The 17,112-nt window shown below is 41.3% G+C and overlaps 1 protein-coding gene across 1 annotated transcript in view; it reads right to left on the bottom strand.

Annotated features, from left to right (window-relative positions):
* Positions 1 to 816: 816 nt before the first annotated feature.
* Positions 817 to 17,112, bottom strand: part of LOC146857420 (uncharacterized) — a 90,439-nt gene continuing 74,143 nt past the window's right edge. Inside the window, exons 3-5 of the mRNA XM_085647917.1 lie at positions 4,941 to 5,150; positions 2,279 to 2,497; positions 817 to 1,201 (exon numbers count right to left, since the gene is read on the bottom strand). Coding sequence (XP_085504043.1) covers positions 1,127 to 1,201; positions 2,279 to 2,497; positions 4,941 to 5,150 — 504 coding nt within the window. The 3' untranslated portion in view covers positions 817 to 1,126. The remainder of the gene's footprint in view (positions 1,202 to 2,278; positions 2,498 to 4,940; positions 5,151 to 17,112) is intronic.

The following is a 17,112-nucleotide window of genomic DNA, read 5'->3' as shown; positions in this document are numbered from 1 at the left end:
ACTTTTTTAGACAGATTTAGGTTTTGTTGTTATTGTGTTTGTGGACACAGCCGTCTCCTTGGTTTTGATTAGCCACATGAAAAGTTCATGTGATATTTGTGTTGGCCTTGAATATGGTCTCAGATGGTGGAAAGGAATGTAAAGTTCAGTGGTACCACAATCCACATCAGGCATGATAATTGATATTTCATTTTTTATCATTGCTGTTTTATCATTGTTTTGTCCTGTATTGAGCCATAAAGGCGTGACTTATACATCCATGTGTAAAACACACATTTTCGTAAGATCACTGGATAAATCTTTAAGCATATGCTAAAATTAATTTGAGGCTGTGATTAAGTTGAGATATGAATGCTCAATGCTCGAGAGGAAACACACATCTACAAGGAGGAAGGTGGACTGGGGATGGTAACTTAGGATGGAGGATAAATACATTCCTTAGTGGTGACCTCTTTCATGAAGCAGAAGTAAATTAGTCAATTAGTATACGCTATCAGAGGAAGAAAATGTCGAAGATCAACATCCTGAATGAAGTGCCAAATTTCCTGCTGTCACAGAAAATGGAGCAAATTGGTAAGACATGTAAGTAGTGCCTGTGTGATTGACACATTTGATGCCCTGGAAAAAGCCCACTTCAAGATCAGTTGGACAATCCCTCAATACATATCCAGGATGAGTTAAAATCAGCATGAAGACAAAACCATGGGAGAAAAAAACAGAACACTTCATAAAAAATAATTGAAAAAATCACCAACTAGTAAGAATCGGTCAATATCGTAGACTTTGAAATGCAGGACTCAAACAATTGCAACTCTATAATTTGCCATGAACTTTTATTAATATACCGTATAAAATTAATTTTACATTTGTGTATAATACTGTTTAGACACGCATAATAATTAAGTTATCAAAAGGAAAAGGGTCGTGGGCAAAAGTGCAGATTGCTGTTTGGAGGACCAGAAAACACACCGCCACACGAATGCAGGGGCAAGCATAAGAGCCGATACTTCTTAGCGATTCCTACATAAAACCGAGGCGATTCAAATTTTCTCTTTATGCAATCAATACCAACAACCATCAGCAGTGTGCAGAGAACTTGCATTATCCGTTGCATCCTTCGAGAGACTCATTTCTTGCCTTTAAGGGATGTTTTTTCAGGGTTATTCTGTGGTTCTTCAGGTTGTTCCACAACTTGCTCTTTCTGAAATGACAGACAGGAAAGAGGTCTTACTAGCCGTCCAATGGCCAACAGATAAAGCACTTTGAACACACCATTACTGGGGCAGAGGCAGTCAATAACAATAGTTGTTGAACTCCATTCAAATGATAAGGAGAGAAACAGACAGAAGTTAGCATTTCCTACTTGGTCTTTGGACAGGAACAGCATAAGCATAAGAACACCCACAGTCTGTCAAATCCCATTCCTTACCTCCATAGAAAGATACAGCTAAGGGCCTTGCCTTGTATTCACAACACTGCTTGGAAGAATGGAATTGGCTGTCCCCCTCTTTAAATTCAAATGACTGAGCCAATATCCATCAATGACCTATATTGGCTACCACCTGTGCGGGCGAATTATTTTTTTTTCAGCCTGAAAAATCACAATCCACCCACCATTACCCTCCAAGTGCCACACAGTCTGTAGCGAGGATAGATCTATGCCGCCTCATCCAAGAGAACCGAGAGAAACTTGCACACAACAGGATGCCCTGAGATGAAGCGGTCATTCAAGATTAACTTCTCACTTCGAAATAGTGCCCCTCCCATAACAACCACTTATTGCATACAATCACGAATGTGCTTTTCCCACTTTAATGTTTTCAATTAACTGAAACCTTTAGGAATGTCTTTATACAAGTACACACAATAAGATATTTTTTTATAAATGATAAGTAAAGCAAGAAAAATGTGTTCTGTCATTGTCGTGCCTATATTATATAGGCTTCAAGAAGTAATAACCCAGTAATATAGAATCTTTCAGCAGGCTGGGGCCATTAGCAGAAAAATACTTCAGACAAACACAGAAGAGTTCAATTAATAAACAAATAGTTGCTGTAGGGGAGAAAATTTACTGTCGTGTTAAGGTATGTAACCAGATTACATAAATGAGTAGTGCAGTCAAAAGAAGAAAGATCTGCAATGAATGCAATGGAGAACAGTGCACCTCCTGTTGTAAGGCCACTCCAAGTTACTGTTCGAGGTTACCACCTTTGCAAAATATCTTCTGCAATTACCAATGCAAATCTACCAACAGAGGACTGCATCAAGCAAGATTCACCTTTTTCCTTCCCCTCTTTAACTTTTCCTTAACAGGAACAGTTGTTTCCACCTCATCACCGGCATGTTCACTACCAACAAATTGAAGAGGTTTTTTTGGCCGCCCTCTCTTTTTGGGTTTTGCTGCATCATTTGCTTTGGCTGCCTCTGGTTTTGACTCTGTTGCATTGACCTCTTCTTTTTCTGACTTAGTTGTACCACCTTCAGGCATGTCAGGCTCCTTTAAAAAGAAAAATAGAAGTTTTGAATATTACTTGAATCAACAAAGTGATATTGATTGAAATGACAATATTTTAAATAATTGTTGGCAACTCTACAACATTTCTATTTTTGAATTATTATCCCACAGAGGCACTAAATAAAACATTTGATGTCCAACCACCCAAATGCTTTCAGAGTGTGGTCAATGCACTACTTCGCATGATGCTAGAAACAGTCAGCCAAATGATAGAAGTGGCCATGTATAAAATGTACATCTTACTTAGGTTTCTTTGAACTCAGTTCAGTCATGTGGGGCTGTTAAAAAAGATACCACTTATTAGAAAACCACATATGCACATAGGTCAGGGGCTTTCCCCATCAGGGCAACCCACCCACCCAACCCCAACAATTCTGCCTCTTTTGAACCTCACAACTTTGAAGGATCACTATATAACCCTATTTTCACAATTAACTTATGTGTAGACACAGGTTATGTAATTTCATGCGTTTTGTATTTTGTGTTTGGAATTCTACATCGGTACTTTAGGCTGGGACACGCTTTACGCAAGACCCAATGTTGCCTATTTCAAGTACCAAGAATATCTCAGGGTGTTTTTGGCCCATCACTGAATACTAGGATTTGAGACATTATGAAAGCTTAGCAGAAGCATGTTCAAGTTATCAGTACATATCTGAGGTGTAAGGTCTGGACCCAAACACTAGGACTTGCTTTAAATTCTCAGACAGAGAAGAATTTTAAATTATTGGAAATCCTTTCATTAATGCATGGCCACGCTCAGGATATTTGTAGAGAGAAATTAGGTTTTATTACGTATAGACTGACTATAGCTAAAGTTGGCCTAAATTGTAGAATGTTGATGCTATTTGCCATCTCGTATTATGACACAAACATTTAACGGGTAGGCTAGCTGGCGTCCTAATTCTTAAACACAATGTACTTTTGCCTTCTTTCCCATTTGAAGAAATGTTTTCTTTTCTTTGCGATTATCAAGGAATGTTTCAATGAATAGTGCATTAAAGAAGACGCCTGCAGTGTGCAGTCTAATCCATTTATCCAGGGGCAGCTCCTCCGCTATGGAGGAGCGTTGCCCCACTGCTCTCATAGCAGAAAAAAATCAAAATTAAATAACCGTTATTTTTCTTTACTACAGGGTTGAGTTAAGGCGGGGCTGGTGGCACAGGGGGAGGAGTGGTGTGCACACACTAAGTGCGCATGACTGCTTTGCTGGCCGTCTTGAGACAGCAGCGGGAAAAGGTACATTTTTCTTTTCTTTTTTGTTCAACCCTGCCACCCGCCACTTCATGTATCTTATCAAAGGGGCAGCTCCTCTGCTAAGGAGCATCGCTCCACTGCCTTAAAGCAAGGCAAAAAAGGAATTTTTATAAAAACAAGATATTATTTTATTTTTATACGCTGGGGCAGTATTGTGGGGCAGGCCTCGGCTGTACAGGGGGAAGGGGCGGTGGCACTCTAAGTGCCCATGAATGTTTGGCCAGCCAAACATTCATGTGCACTTCGCATGTTCTACACCCAAGCTGCATTGCAGCCTGGATGGAGAACATGCCCAGGCTTCCATTCTCCATCTGAGAGCCGAATCACTGCACTGAGGCCAATCACAACTCTGCATTGCAGCGTTTTGATTGGCTCAAGGGAGCCTAGGTGCTTACCAATTACAATGCTGCTTTGCAGCGTTGTGATTGGCTTAGGGAAGCCTATCCTACTTCATGCTCCAACAGAAGCCAGGAAGAGGATGGAAGAGAGGCGGCAGCCAGCAGATAAGTGGTTTTTGTTGTTGTATTTTCTCCCCATTTTCCCCCCCCTACCCGCCCCACTACCAATTCATGGGAGCGTCCGCGACGGTCTTATCCGTTACCGATGGCGTAAGTTTGAAGGACAGAGAGAGAAGCTTGTATTGTGAGAAACATTGAGAACATAACGACCATATATTTGTATCATTTTGCTTCAACTTGGTTTGACAGTCTTAGTAGAATGGCGTGTAGAGGGGTGTAAAATGTTTAGAATTTGTGTCTCCTTAGAGAACACTAGAGAGCAATTCGGAGCAGAGTAGGAGATTTAGAGCACTTGTAGAGATGACTGAATTCTTCTCCTTCCCTTTGAGGCGACTTTATGCATGATCGTCCACTGATTAAGATTTATAAGATTGTGACCGAATTTGAATTGCATATTATGTGATGCATACAAATTTTGATTATTAATTGATGCCAACTTGATTTTCGCTTTCTGTAAACCATTAATTTTTAATAAATATTCAGGGTTTGATACTAAAACACTTTCTGTGGAGGTCCCTCAACTTACACAAAGAATTTCGCTAAGCAATCTACTGCTTCTTTTTATTAATCAGTGGATCTAGGAATTCAACCCTTTAGCTATATCGCTTGCAAGTGATTTAGCCCATTAAAAAGGATAAATCTCAGCTCACCTGTTCTTTTGTGGAGCAGAACAAATCCTCTGCAGAGTCGTTCTCTTCTATACAATCCATCTGGCCAGGTTCTTTTCCGGTGGAAGCAGTAACTGGGATGACTGGATTAGAGGGATCAGTGACCAGCTCAGTTTTCTTTTTACGACCTCGCTTTTTAGGCTGTTCTTCAGCTACAGCGGTGGGACCTTGGTCTTCCAAACTGGAAACCGTCTGAAAAGACACACTTCACTTTATTGAGGTTACAAATCTCATTCATTTATTGGTTGCCTTTTTAAATTTAAGTCAGCACAGGCCAGTGGCTCATGAGCTGCAAAAGTCTGCCAAAGCCTTAAAAGAGGTTGAAGTAAAATACGGTGCAAATTATAAATCGGACATTCGGAGTGCACCGGAAAAAAGAAAAATCTTTGTTCCTTCAAGATGACCTCAGAATTCAGGTGCTGGATCTCAGCCACATTTATTTAATAAGAATTCCAGCACAAGGAGCCCGAACCCAGCATGAAAGTTACCATGTTTATTGTTGTATATTTTGCTCCTAAAATATTCCCCTACAATTTTCTTCATCAATATAATGTGGACAAGGCATCAGCAACGTTCCTCAGCTTAACCATTCTATACTTCATGCACAAACATGCATGACAGCTTCTCTTCAACTATGAAAAGCACTATGCAACGTTATTTGAATTCCAATCTTATGAAGAGAACATATATATATTGTAATCAACAAAGTCTTAAAATTAAAAAAAATTCAACTTTTACCAATGAGCATCCCATTTCATCCACAGCATCAATGGATGGAAAGATCTGGATTTTAAAGGCTACAACATTGAATTCGGTCTAGTTTGAGCCAAGCCCATGTAAGGTGAGACTTATAAACTATTTTCACCAAATCTCAGGAAGACCCTGGACCTCCACATCCAGTAGGACTGAGATGAAGTCCAGGAATATGCTCCAGGACTGCAAGGGTGGGGTCTCAGACCCACGGTGCAAGGTCCAAGTTCAGTGCATATGCCAGAGTTAAAGAAGCCCAGTGGACAGCAGCCCGAACACCAACCCCAATAAGCTGTTCTTTGCACAGGCAGGGCTTTCCGTTTACTTATAACCAGTCCCATTAAATAGGTTCAGGGACACAGTGGTAATTGAAACAATTTGTTTGACTTGCAGACAATGTACTCAACCATTGTACCAAAGAAAAATGGAGAAAAAAAAATTTACGTTTATTTTAAAAACCTTAATCTTGTGCAGATAAAAGTATGGCAACAACACTGAATACAAATAAAATTGTGGTTAAAATTGTAACGGAGATCAGAAAATACCTTTCAAACAGTTTTGCATATTAAATGGCATCCCAGAACCTAAAGCTATTTCTAAACCCTACACCATTTTAGTAGCCTAAAAAATTATAATATTTTGACCGGTCGAGCATTTGGAATGGATTTTAGAGCATACCTTATGAAACAGCAAATCTGGCTGTTTGTTATCAGAATTTTGCCCCAGAAAAACCGGCTCCCTCTTTAGCCAAGGAGATAAGTCCTAGCACTTCTGCTCCCAGCTTCTGCAGCTAGCTCTCCTGATGCATCTCTGACTGAGAGCAAAATCTGGATTTTGCATCGGCAGGACCTCTGGCGATTATCTCTCCTAGTCAATGGTCAAAAACCCATGCTCTTGGAGGAATTTGACCACTTATGCTTTAAAAACAAATCCGTGTTTGAGAAATTCTTATCTCCTTGGTCTCAACTATCACAAGCTAACGTATCTAAGCTTAACTTAAACGTACAGTAAAGAACAGTTCTGTGTTAGTCTTGACCATCCATATTGGACTGCTAGGATGGTGGGTGTGTAACTAATCATGTGCGTAATCAAGAACAATGTCAACCTACAATGGAGAACATCATAGTGAAGACAACACAAAATGTCTGCATGCACTGGAGGAGTTTTTTTTTTTTTTTTTTTTTTAACTCAGCAGTATACAGAGAGAAGGAATCACAAACTTTATAATACAAATATTACTTTAAGCTCTAGAAAATAAATGACTTGAGATGGGAACTATTGTAGTGTTCACACAATGACCAGGCTACCACCACCATCTCTTGTTGGAGATTAAACAGATTTGCAGCACCTCTGGTGCAAGCCTGGATGAAGGTCTCAGAACTCCAGACTGGAAAAAGTTTGAAATCCCTAAGCTACAGAGTTGAACATACTAGATGATGATCAATATGTCAAGAGAAATGAATGTTGAACTTTTCAGTGCAGATCATCATCTCATTATGGCAGACTCTGGAATGAGCCTGAATGCTGTAAAGTAACTAAAGCAAAAATGCAGCCATATTTAGACACTAACCGCATCAGTCTTATTACAAGAAGCTACTTAGCCTGCTTTTTTACAGGCGCGTTGAGAGTATAACTTAGGAGTGATTGAAGTAGCTAGTTTGGAAGCAGTCATGACAATTCTTGAATGTACACAATACAAAATGCACTGCCGCTATAGAAAGAATCAATATATGCTCAGTTTCCAGAAATACTTAAACCAGTTCTATGCTAAGATAGCAAACCGAGAAAAAGAGCAAAGCCAAAGGACACAACAATGACTGATTTAATGCCATTGAGAGGGGCAGCAGTTAGTTCATTAAGCGTACTGTCTTAGACATACTGACGCGTGGTGGGGAGTGGATGGGGAATGTTAAACTTAGTTGTTCACACACTAATGATATACTTCGAATCGGTCTCTTGGTAAAGAATCTTTGGAGTGGAAAACTGAAAGGTGCCACCTAAAGACACTACAAAAGCTCCCAGATACAAATGGAAATCTGATTCCAAGGAGAAGGGCTATTTTCAGCATCACTGTACAGGTTTGTACCCATCTCACAATATCATACACCACTTTGTGCTAAGGTCATCACTCTATACAATACTAAAGTTCAGTCTTAAATGCAAGGATAAAATAGGACTTAGTTTGCACCAATCAGCAGCAACCTCTCAGTTTTTCAACTCAGCCTCTTTTGCAGTAGGCAATACATAGACATGGAGTACCAGGCAGTCATTCTTTTCAATTACCCTGGTTGTTCGAGACAGGAAGAGTGGCAGAGCTGCTAAAGGGCAGAGACAACCTATGCATCATGTACATGATTTAAACCTGAAATCATTGCCCAACAAAACACACTGCATTCCTAAAGTGTACTTTCGATAACCAGGTATTTCGCGGTGTAGCCAGAGATCAAATTCTCCCTCCAGATAGTGTTCAGATCATTGAGACATTGGGTATATATTACCAATTTGACATTTAGTTGCAATATTGTTTGGATCAGGCCAACTCGAAATGAATTTCGCAAATGAAATTAATGTGAACAGGAAATAATTATATTTCTCCATTTTGAGAGACAATTTAAATCAAACACGAAATATTTAGATGTTTTTACACTTAATACAGTTGAAGTACTGCCCCATGCCGAAGTGCACATGGAAACAACTTCCCAATCGCCCCTTCAGTCTCGGGTTTTTGGACAGCCACAGCTTAATACTTCGCTCAAAACTTTTCAGAGTTCCCTGTGAACTCGAGCAAATATGTTTGGATAGTTACTATGAGGTTTGCAGCACATGGCCATGATGCGTAAATACAATTTAGAGTTGTGCGAAGTCGCCATAGTTTTTTCCAGTTTTTTTTCTCACAGAAACTGAAAAACACAAATTTCACATGAGTCGCGTCTTTGCTAGCCGGAATCGTGCAATAACTACCCTCCACGCTATTACTTGTAGCGTAAAAGGCCATTTTATTAGGACAATGTTGTAACCATTAACATTAACCAAAACATCAATACAACTAGAACATTTCCCATCATCCCCCCTTCGATCACCCCATCATGGTCCTCCAACATCCTCTTGAAATGTCCTGCCATCACTCTTGCTCATGCTCACCAGGATATGCACTCGATGTGAACAGTCGATAAGGTCTTGCAACAGCACTTTTTGAACTGTGCAATAGTGTCACTGTTTATTTGATTGTGATGTTGTTATAACCTGCACAGAGCTGTTTTTGAGATAGAAAAATTTATCCCGTGGGACTTCTGTTTCTTGATTAATATTATCCAGGATCAGTTTTTGGGCATATGGGGTTAGTGCACTTTCTATCTTGGAATACCTGACGCACTTGTGAATCCAGTAGAAAGAACACACAGTATCACCAAGATGCTCACAAGGGAGCTCGCCGAATAATGTCCTCACATGGGTCCATTTCTTTGAAGATAAAGAGCTCCTAATGTACTTGACTCAAGAGAGCGACCAGATCTCCTTCAATGGAGCTACAGTACTGCTCCTCTAGGACTGGTCTCCTATCACCCAGGCCACGTGCAAGTCTTTCAAGCCCATCACAGACTTCCTGAGATTCAAAAGGACCAAGTACCGGTGGGGTCACCACTTCAGACTTTTTAGTGGGAGGGAAAGGCCTGGTCCCTCACTTTGCTTTAAGCTACCCATAAGTTGCTTCTTAGGCCCCTTCAGAGTGTCGGACTAAAGAAAAGACTACACAAATTCTATAGCAATATATGATAAAGTTTAATATAAAGCGCGTGGAAGGTCAGTTAGCACCATGAAGTGGTATCTGTGCTTCAAATTACAATGTGGTGGCCAGTTTTTTTTGTTCATTTTTGTGAATGAAAATAAATCATACATTTGCATAATCAGACTTTTACTTAAGAACAAAAAAGTAATATTTTCAATGAAAACAGCTAATCAAGGGGGATGTGGAATGAGATACATGTGCATCTGTTATGCGGTACGCTTCTATACTACCACTTGCACTACCAGATTTCCTTGACTGGTCTCTGAAGCCTAACATTGCTCTACTCCCTGCTGGTCTACAGCTCTACAAAGCCTAATCTCCACTGATCCTGTGCCTGTGCGCTACCTTTAGCTACACGTTTTCTCAGGGACAGGTTTTCGCAATGCAGGCTTGTAACTTTCCACTTCTGCTGTGTCTGATTATATTTCTCTATTCTACTGAAGCTTGTGTCTACTTCCCTCCTCCTCCCCTAGAGTCCTGACTATTTGCGTTTTCTATTCTACAAACTTGAGCTTGTACTTCTCCTTTAACAAGTACATATGTACACGCCTTTTTGCTGATGTTTGCATTGAGATGAGCGGGTCTTCTTAATTTTCTACATTTATTATTACAAGAGAAGCAGTTAAGGTCCTTGGAAGTTCCAGATACCCGACAACAGAGAGAATTGGACCACTGTACATTGTGGCCTGAGGCCCGAAGGCCAAATACCAAAGAGATAGATGCAGAGAGATTGTCGCATTTATGATTAGCACCTAGAGCCTGGAACACTTGACGGATAAGGAAGTCACAGAAATGCAGCAACTCACTGCTGGACAAACATAAGTACTTCGACACTTTAACCTTGATAAGTTAACACTCACCCAATTTCCTCTTTTTTCTTCAAGTGAAGGAAGGTGGGGGGGGGCGAGGAAACCCCAGGGAGATCTGGCTGAGTACTTCCACAGTGCTGATACGCCTCCATGACGAAGACTACACCTTTACCTCATAGACCCATGGTTGAGCATTACCTAGTTCAGAGCTCCTGGACCAAGACTTTCTCTTCTCACAAGTGTTTCAATTTGGTTATTAAGCTTCAGAAATGATGGTTTTAGAGTTTATGTGGAGACTACATGGAGATGCAACACCATCAGGTTCGGACCAGACCCACTTCGCGACCTACTCACCCCGCAAATACAAAGACGCAGATCAGCCTCACTCACATACCCACAACTAACATGTACCACCACCTCTACAGGTGCTAGCATAACGTCCAGACCTTACTAACCCAATGAAATGGCTTAGTCTCCTGAGAGAATTGAGGTGGTCAGGGGCAGATACAAGCTTGCTGCAAGAGACACCTGCTTGTAGGTACCAATATCTCTACTCCAGAGATTTCCCACTCTGGTACCATGCTTCAACCCCCACTGAGACAGCAGGTATCACAATGTTAATCAGCTGCCACGAAGTTCCAAGAAAGATAAAGCCCGGACTGATACCCTGGTGAGATGGATATTCATGCGGGCATGGGAGAGTACCCCCAATGCACGAGGGACCATGTACTGCCCAAATACTAGCCAAGAGCCATTCCTAATCTCCATTGTCCAAAAATTTGCTAGCACCGCAGACAACCCCCTTTTATCAGGAGGAGACTATAACGGAGTCATGCACAACACAGTTGATATGCCTGCACAGAGGAAGGGAGGTACACCAATCATATAAATGGTGGGCAAAGCAGTCCTAGATGATCTAGGCATGAGCAACACCTGGCATCACCACCATTCTTTGGCGATTGACTACTCACACTTCTCAGTAGCCTATAACATGCCAGAAGCTAGTCACCTTGAACGTATGAGGAAGGTTGAGTTACTATGACTCGGAGAATTTGATACACACGGAATAGTGCCACAAATATGATCTCCAAGAAACAATGAGGTACCCTTACCTGCCTTCGCGATCAACTCTGTACAATAGAATACGACAAAGCCAACTGCATTTTGGCACGCTTGAGAATCTGATATTGGGAGGGGGAAATAGAGCGGGTTCCCTTCTTGACAATAAACTGAAGGCTAGAAAACCAAGGGTTATATCCGGGAAAACAATAACACTGCCAGAACCCTGTGTACCTCAGGACGAGAAAACCAATGAATTCCATAAATTCTACAGAACCCTATACAGGGCTGAAAGCGCAGAATCCGAACATTCCTATATAATATGCTGCCTCTCACCACTACCTTGCATCACCCATTCTGACAGAGGCTATAGATAAAACCGATCAAAGCCAGAGGTTCCAATAGCCATTAAGCACTTAAGGTTAGTGAAGGTCCAGGGCCTGACTCCTGCACAGCTGTGTTTTATAAATATGGTGGTCACCTGATAGTGCCCTTGTTCTCTGAGGTATAACCCAGCATGTCCTAGGCATGTAGTCTGTCTTTGCAACGGCGGAAACGAAGCCATGATTTCACTTATTGCCAAACAAAACAAGGACTCTTGCCTAGGACAATTGAACAGCCCTACCCACTCTTGAATATCGATGGGAAAAGGATGGCTAAAATCCATGCAACTCATCTCAAGGCCTCTCTCTCCAATCTGATGGAAACCAACCAGATGGGATTTGTCCCATCCAGGTGAACTAGCAACGGTACCAAATGGGCTCTCCATTCCATAGACCGGGCATGGAAGCCCCACAGGAAAGAGGTCTTGTGCAGGAGAAAGTATTTGACTGATCTATACTGAAGGCTCCTTAAATGGGGCTGGCTTTGGGGTTAGTTTTCGGGGTTGGCTCGAAGCGCACTATTGCTCTCCCTGGACAAGAGTCAGTGCAAATGGGTCCTATTCACAGAACATCCAGAGCTAAAGCAGCAAAAGACAGGGCTACCCCCTTTCCCCTTTGCTAGTTGCACTCTATCTGGCACCCTTCCTTTAAAAGATTCGAGATCATGAGGGAATTTGGGGGGATACCATTTCACCAGGATACATTTAAGTTTTCGGCCTTTGAGGTAGACACCCTGCTTACACTGCTTGATGCAACTCAATCCTTGTGAAATCTAGCCCCACTCCTAGAGGGATATGGGGCACTGGTGGACCTTCAAGTTAATCCGTGGAAATCCATGAGTTTAGTGGTGTTGGGGGTGGAGGGTGGGGGGGGGGGGGTGGAGGAGACTCTCCTTCAATCAGAGGCCCTCGACCAATGGCCACTAGACTTCCTGGCAAATTTTGGAGTATGACTTCAGATCCTGTACGCTATGCTAGAAGCAATTTAAAACCCGTTGCACGATCACTTAAAACTCTGACTGCCTCCTGGCGCCTTTATGATCTCTTGTGGGTGGGGAGAATCACTTACTTAAAATGAACACCCTCCCTTAGATCTTATACATGTTCCAGTCCCTCCCACTCCCTCTTACGATGACTGAATTAGTACAACTAATTGGGATGTAGGTAAATCCTGTATGCAGGATGGGAAAAAGCCCTTGGTCCAACCACATCAGCTTGCTGCATCAGAAACTCGGGGGCCTGGGGATTCTGAACACCTTCTTACACCAACTTGCAACCCATGTGCGGTATGTAGCAGAATGTTGCAGGACAAAATAGATCATCCCTGGTGCTTTACAGACCAAAATATAACTGCTCACCTTTTGGCAGAGGTCCTTTGGCTTTCTAAGAGGCAGAGATGTCACACCTACACATATTCAAAGTAACAAGTGTTACCCTTAAGGCCTGGGATTACCTCACCCGCTAGAAGTGGACAATCACAAACTCATCTCCCCTGGCCAAGATACGCGAGAAAATAGACTTTTCTTCAGGTTTGGAGGGATCCAAGTTTTGGATATAGATCACTTCAGGATCTATTCTATTAGGGATCTACATGCCCCTTCAAACAATTAGACGGACATGCCATATCCTGGAGCAAGAGAGGTTCCATTACATACAGATCAGGCAATGGGTACTTCAACCCTGCATAAAGGCAGCACCACAAGACCCCTCACGTCTTTTGAAAAGCTCCTAAAGGGCTTCACAACGTCCAGTCATCTGACCTACTTGGTATAATGTACTATACTATCCAACTCCCCACAGAATATCCTATGAATAGGAGAGGTTGGGAGGAGCACCCAAGTATTGTATTAGACTATAATCAATGGGGCATGATCCATACATGAACAATCAACTTTGCAAAGCAAGCACAGGGGAGGGTGGTCCTCCACAAGATCTTCTACAGATGGCACTATAAACACCAGTGCAACTCCACATATTGGACAGAAATATACCCAATGAGTGCTGGAGAGAATGTGGTGGCGTGGGGACCGTACACCACATTTAGTGGACTTGCCCTCGCGTTGGTCAAGTTTGGGAAGAAGTCCTAGCAGCCATTGAGTGGGCACCCCTAGTTAATAACCCTATGCCAACCTTCTTAGGGCTACCACAGAAGAACGATTCCCCCATTTACTAACTTAAAGGGAAAATACATTTTCACCTTCTATCAGCAAAACACATACTAAGCCACAGGGAACCAAACACAACCATGTGGCTGCAAAAGATCTGACTGCTATTAGCTTGTGAGAAGATTGCACATGACTTGAAAAGTGCAACTGACAAACTTGCTAGAATGGGGAACCCCATCTTGGAGTACCTCAACCAGGACAATAGAGGCATCACATGCCTCAACAGACTGTGTGCAGTGGGTCTGATGTCCTATAACAGAGCTATAATTCAAGGAGACTCATGACAACATTCTACATATGTGTGGCTACTCTGTTATCTGCATTAACCTATATGGTGTTAAGGGGTGGGGTGGGTGTTTTAAAAAGGGAGGGATAATAAAGATTACTGTACCTGGGGAGTTTGATTACTTAGGTGGGAATGCCCGCATTATTATATGTGAAAACAAAGATTGAAACTAAACAGGATATCCAAGCAAAATGCTGAAGACAAAATAAGTTACCTGTAATTGTAAATCACACCAACGAGGATACACATTATGTGAATCAAGAGGATGCATTTTTTTCCCATGATAGTTTAGACATTGGCATCTACAAGTGCAGTTTTGTTTCAGAAATATAAAGAGAAGATCAATGATCAGACACTACAAAATTCTACATGTTTGAGTTAGAGTGTGTTATGTTACCACAGGTCACACAACAGGTTGCAGCACAAGTCAGTCCCAGTCGGAGGCCATGCTGAGAAAATGGCAGAGATGTGGCCTTCATTCCAGCATTGCAACGCTCGATCACAGCTTTGCCCAGTAATGACAAACCGAGTTGATATTCTTATAAATAAACCAGGTTTGGTATGCAAACCATTTTAAGAAACTCAAATCATAAGCTTGGTATATTCTGCTAAAAGGTAGTAGAGTGGCAAGAAATTCCTTCAGGGTGATAGGAACTTGTTAACCAGGTTAGAAATGTTCATGGTGTTTTCACTGACCATGGCATGCACTGCTGCATTCCTTTATGCATTCTGTGTGGTTACCGTTCATATGTTATGCATTAGACTAGAGCTTAAAAGAAAAACACTTTAAAGAATATCTCCCGTTTCTTCGTGCTATTTGAGTGAATTATTCAACAAGAGTTTGGTGTTCTACTGTGTCCCTGAACTAACCTTCTGGAACCGATAGTTACTAGAAACCCTTCCTGCGTGGTATTGCTCATCAAGTTGTGTAGGGCTCACATTTTAGTAGGATTTCTAATATCGTATTGGTTCATTGAGTGTGTCCTTCTGTGAGGGGTTAGAAATCCTGCCCCTGTGGTTCTTGGGGGTAGGTAGAGGCAGAGAACATACGAGGGGCACAGGTGAAGAAAAATAAACCCAGACTTAACTCCGATGTGTAATGAGGCAGTGGTTAATTTGGAAAATAAAAAACAAGTGTAGGTTTCCAAAACTTTTTTTCTATTGGAGAAGGTATGAGCCAGAGTGGAAGACCCTCCCTGAGGCACGATCTGGTCCTCACGTTATAGATGCAGGCCTACCACCTGAAAACATACACCACGTAAATCAGCCGCCCAACTATCTGCTGTACCGTTAGCTTTGTTGGTGAGCAGTTAGACATCATCCAGGAGGAAAGCAACAGTTTTATTTATTTCCAGTGTCGATTGTGAAAATAGAAGAATTTTTAACAGAGTTAATCGTAAAAAGGACAACTGTAGTGGTGGTCACATTTGTAGGGCCCTATGGAAAAATAAAAGGACTAAACTGTTATATCCCGCAGACAGTGAAGTAGGTGGAAAGGATTCGGGTCTGCTAAAAAGGTTCCAGTAGTGCCCAACGGAACTAGTGAAGGGAATATGCACAGCACAGCTTAAAAATTGAGAGGAGCTCATGAAGAACATGCACTGATGCAGGGAAACAAAAATGAGTTTGTTCATCTCAGGAAGGGGGCATGAACATGCACAGGTCTGTGTCTTGGAACTAGAAGAACATAGAAATACACTGTTCAATTGGTTACATTAATATTTGTAACCCTAACAGAGGGAAAACCTTAACATTAAAGAATATGAGCCAGAGAATGAATCCTAAGCCTAGTGGCGGTGAATAAGGATAGGAGGAGTTAAAAATAAAATGGCTTTTCAATATACTGCTTGAGAAATCTCCAGAATACGAATGTCATTAAGTAGAAACATTCATATAATGAAGTATCCATTGTGCTCCATATTATACTAGGAACATAGATTACAGGCACCACAGTGTGTCATTTATCGCAATAACTGCTTCATGCAAGATAGAATTTACAAAGGCTGCTTTCTTTTTTATATTTATTTTGTATTGGGAGTTTTATACAGCACTACAGATTGCCTCCTAAGTCTAGTTGTTAGGTGACTAGGTGTTGAAATAAAGAAATCCAGTAAGTTGGCCACAGCAACGAAAAACACAGATCCCTTGAAACCATACTTCTTCCACCACTAAATATTTGTTCGCCAGTCAGCAGCTTGTTCTAGAGTCAAGTAAAACAGCCGCAGACAGTAAGAAGCTAGAGGCGTATACAATGAAGTTTGTGCACTTAAGTAATTCAAAGCAATCAGGAACCTTCAGCAGCAGATGACACGGTTTCCTAAACTAGGGGACACAACACAACTTAATAAAGAATATCTTAATTCTAAAATACCCATATCTTTACAGTACAGAAGATAAATTTACTGTTACCATTCCTTTATTGAATCCTGACTCCATGACCACAGCACTGAACACATTTTAAAATGGTCAAATTTCTGACCACAAACCTCAACATGAAAAAAAACAATCTTCGAAACAAGGTTACCAGTCAGAGGACACAGAAATGATTGTAAACCATGACCATTGGTTTGTTAAAAAATGAAAAAAGGAAGAAAAAAAAGGTATATTTACTACAAACTGGGTATGCAGCATATATAAAACAAAACTAACGGAACAGTGTAAAAGGGAACCCAAAACTGATCGATATATATATTCACTGAAAAAAACATAGGTTTCAGGGACTTATAGTTACAAATTAGCATTTAAAAAACCTTTGAAATTCACTGAAAAAACCATTATAGTTAGTTGCACATTTCACTCGTACAAAATCATAGAAATTCGGCCCTTATAGTTAGGTGAGCTAACTATAACTCACGCCCCCGGAATGCACTGCTGATGACGTCACACATAACATTACTGAGACATGGACACACGACATGG

Source organism: Triturus cristatus, chromosome 3_2 (genome assembly GCF_964204655.1).
Source record: "Triturus cristatus chromosome 3_2, aTriCri1.1, whole genome shotgun sequence".
Classification (NCBI taxonomy): Eukaryota; Metazoa; Chordata; class Amphibia; order Caudata; family Salamandridae; genus Triturus; species Triturus cristatus.
This window is presented reverse-complemented; position numbering and strand designations above follow the sequence as displayed.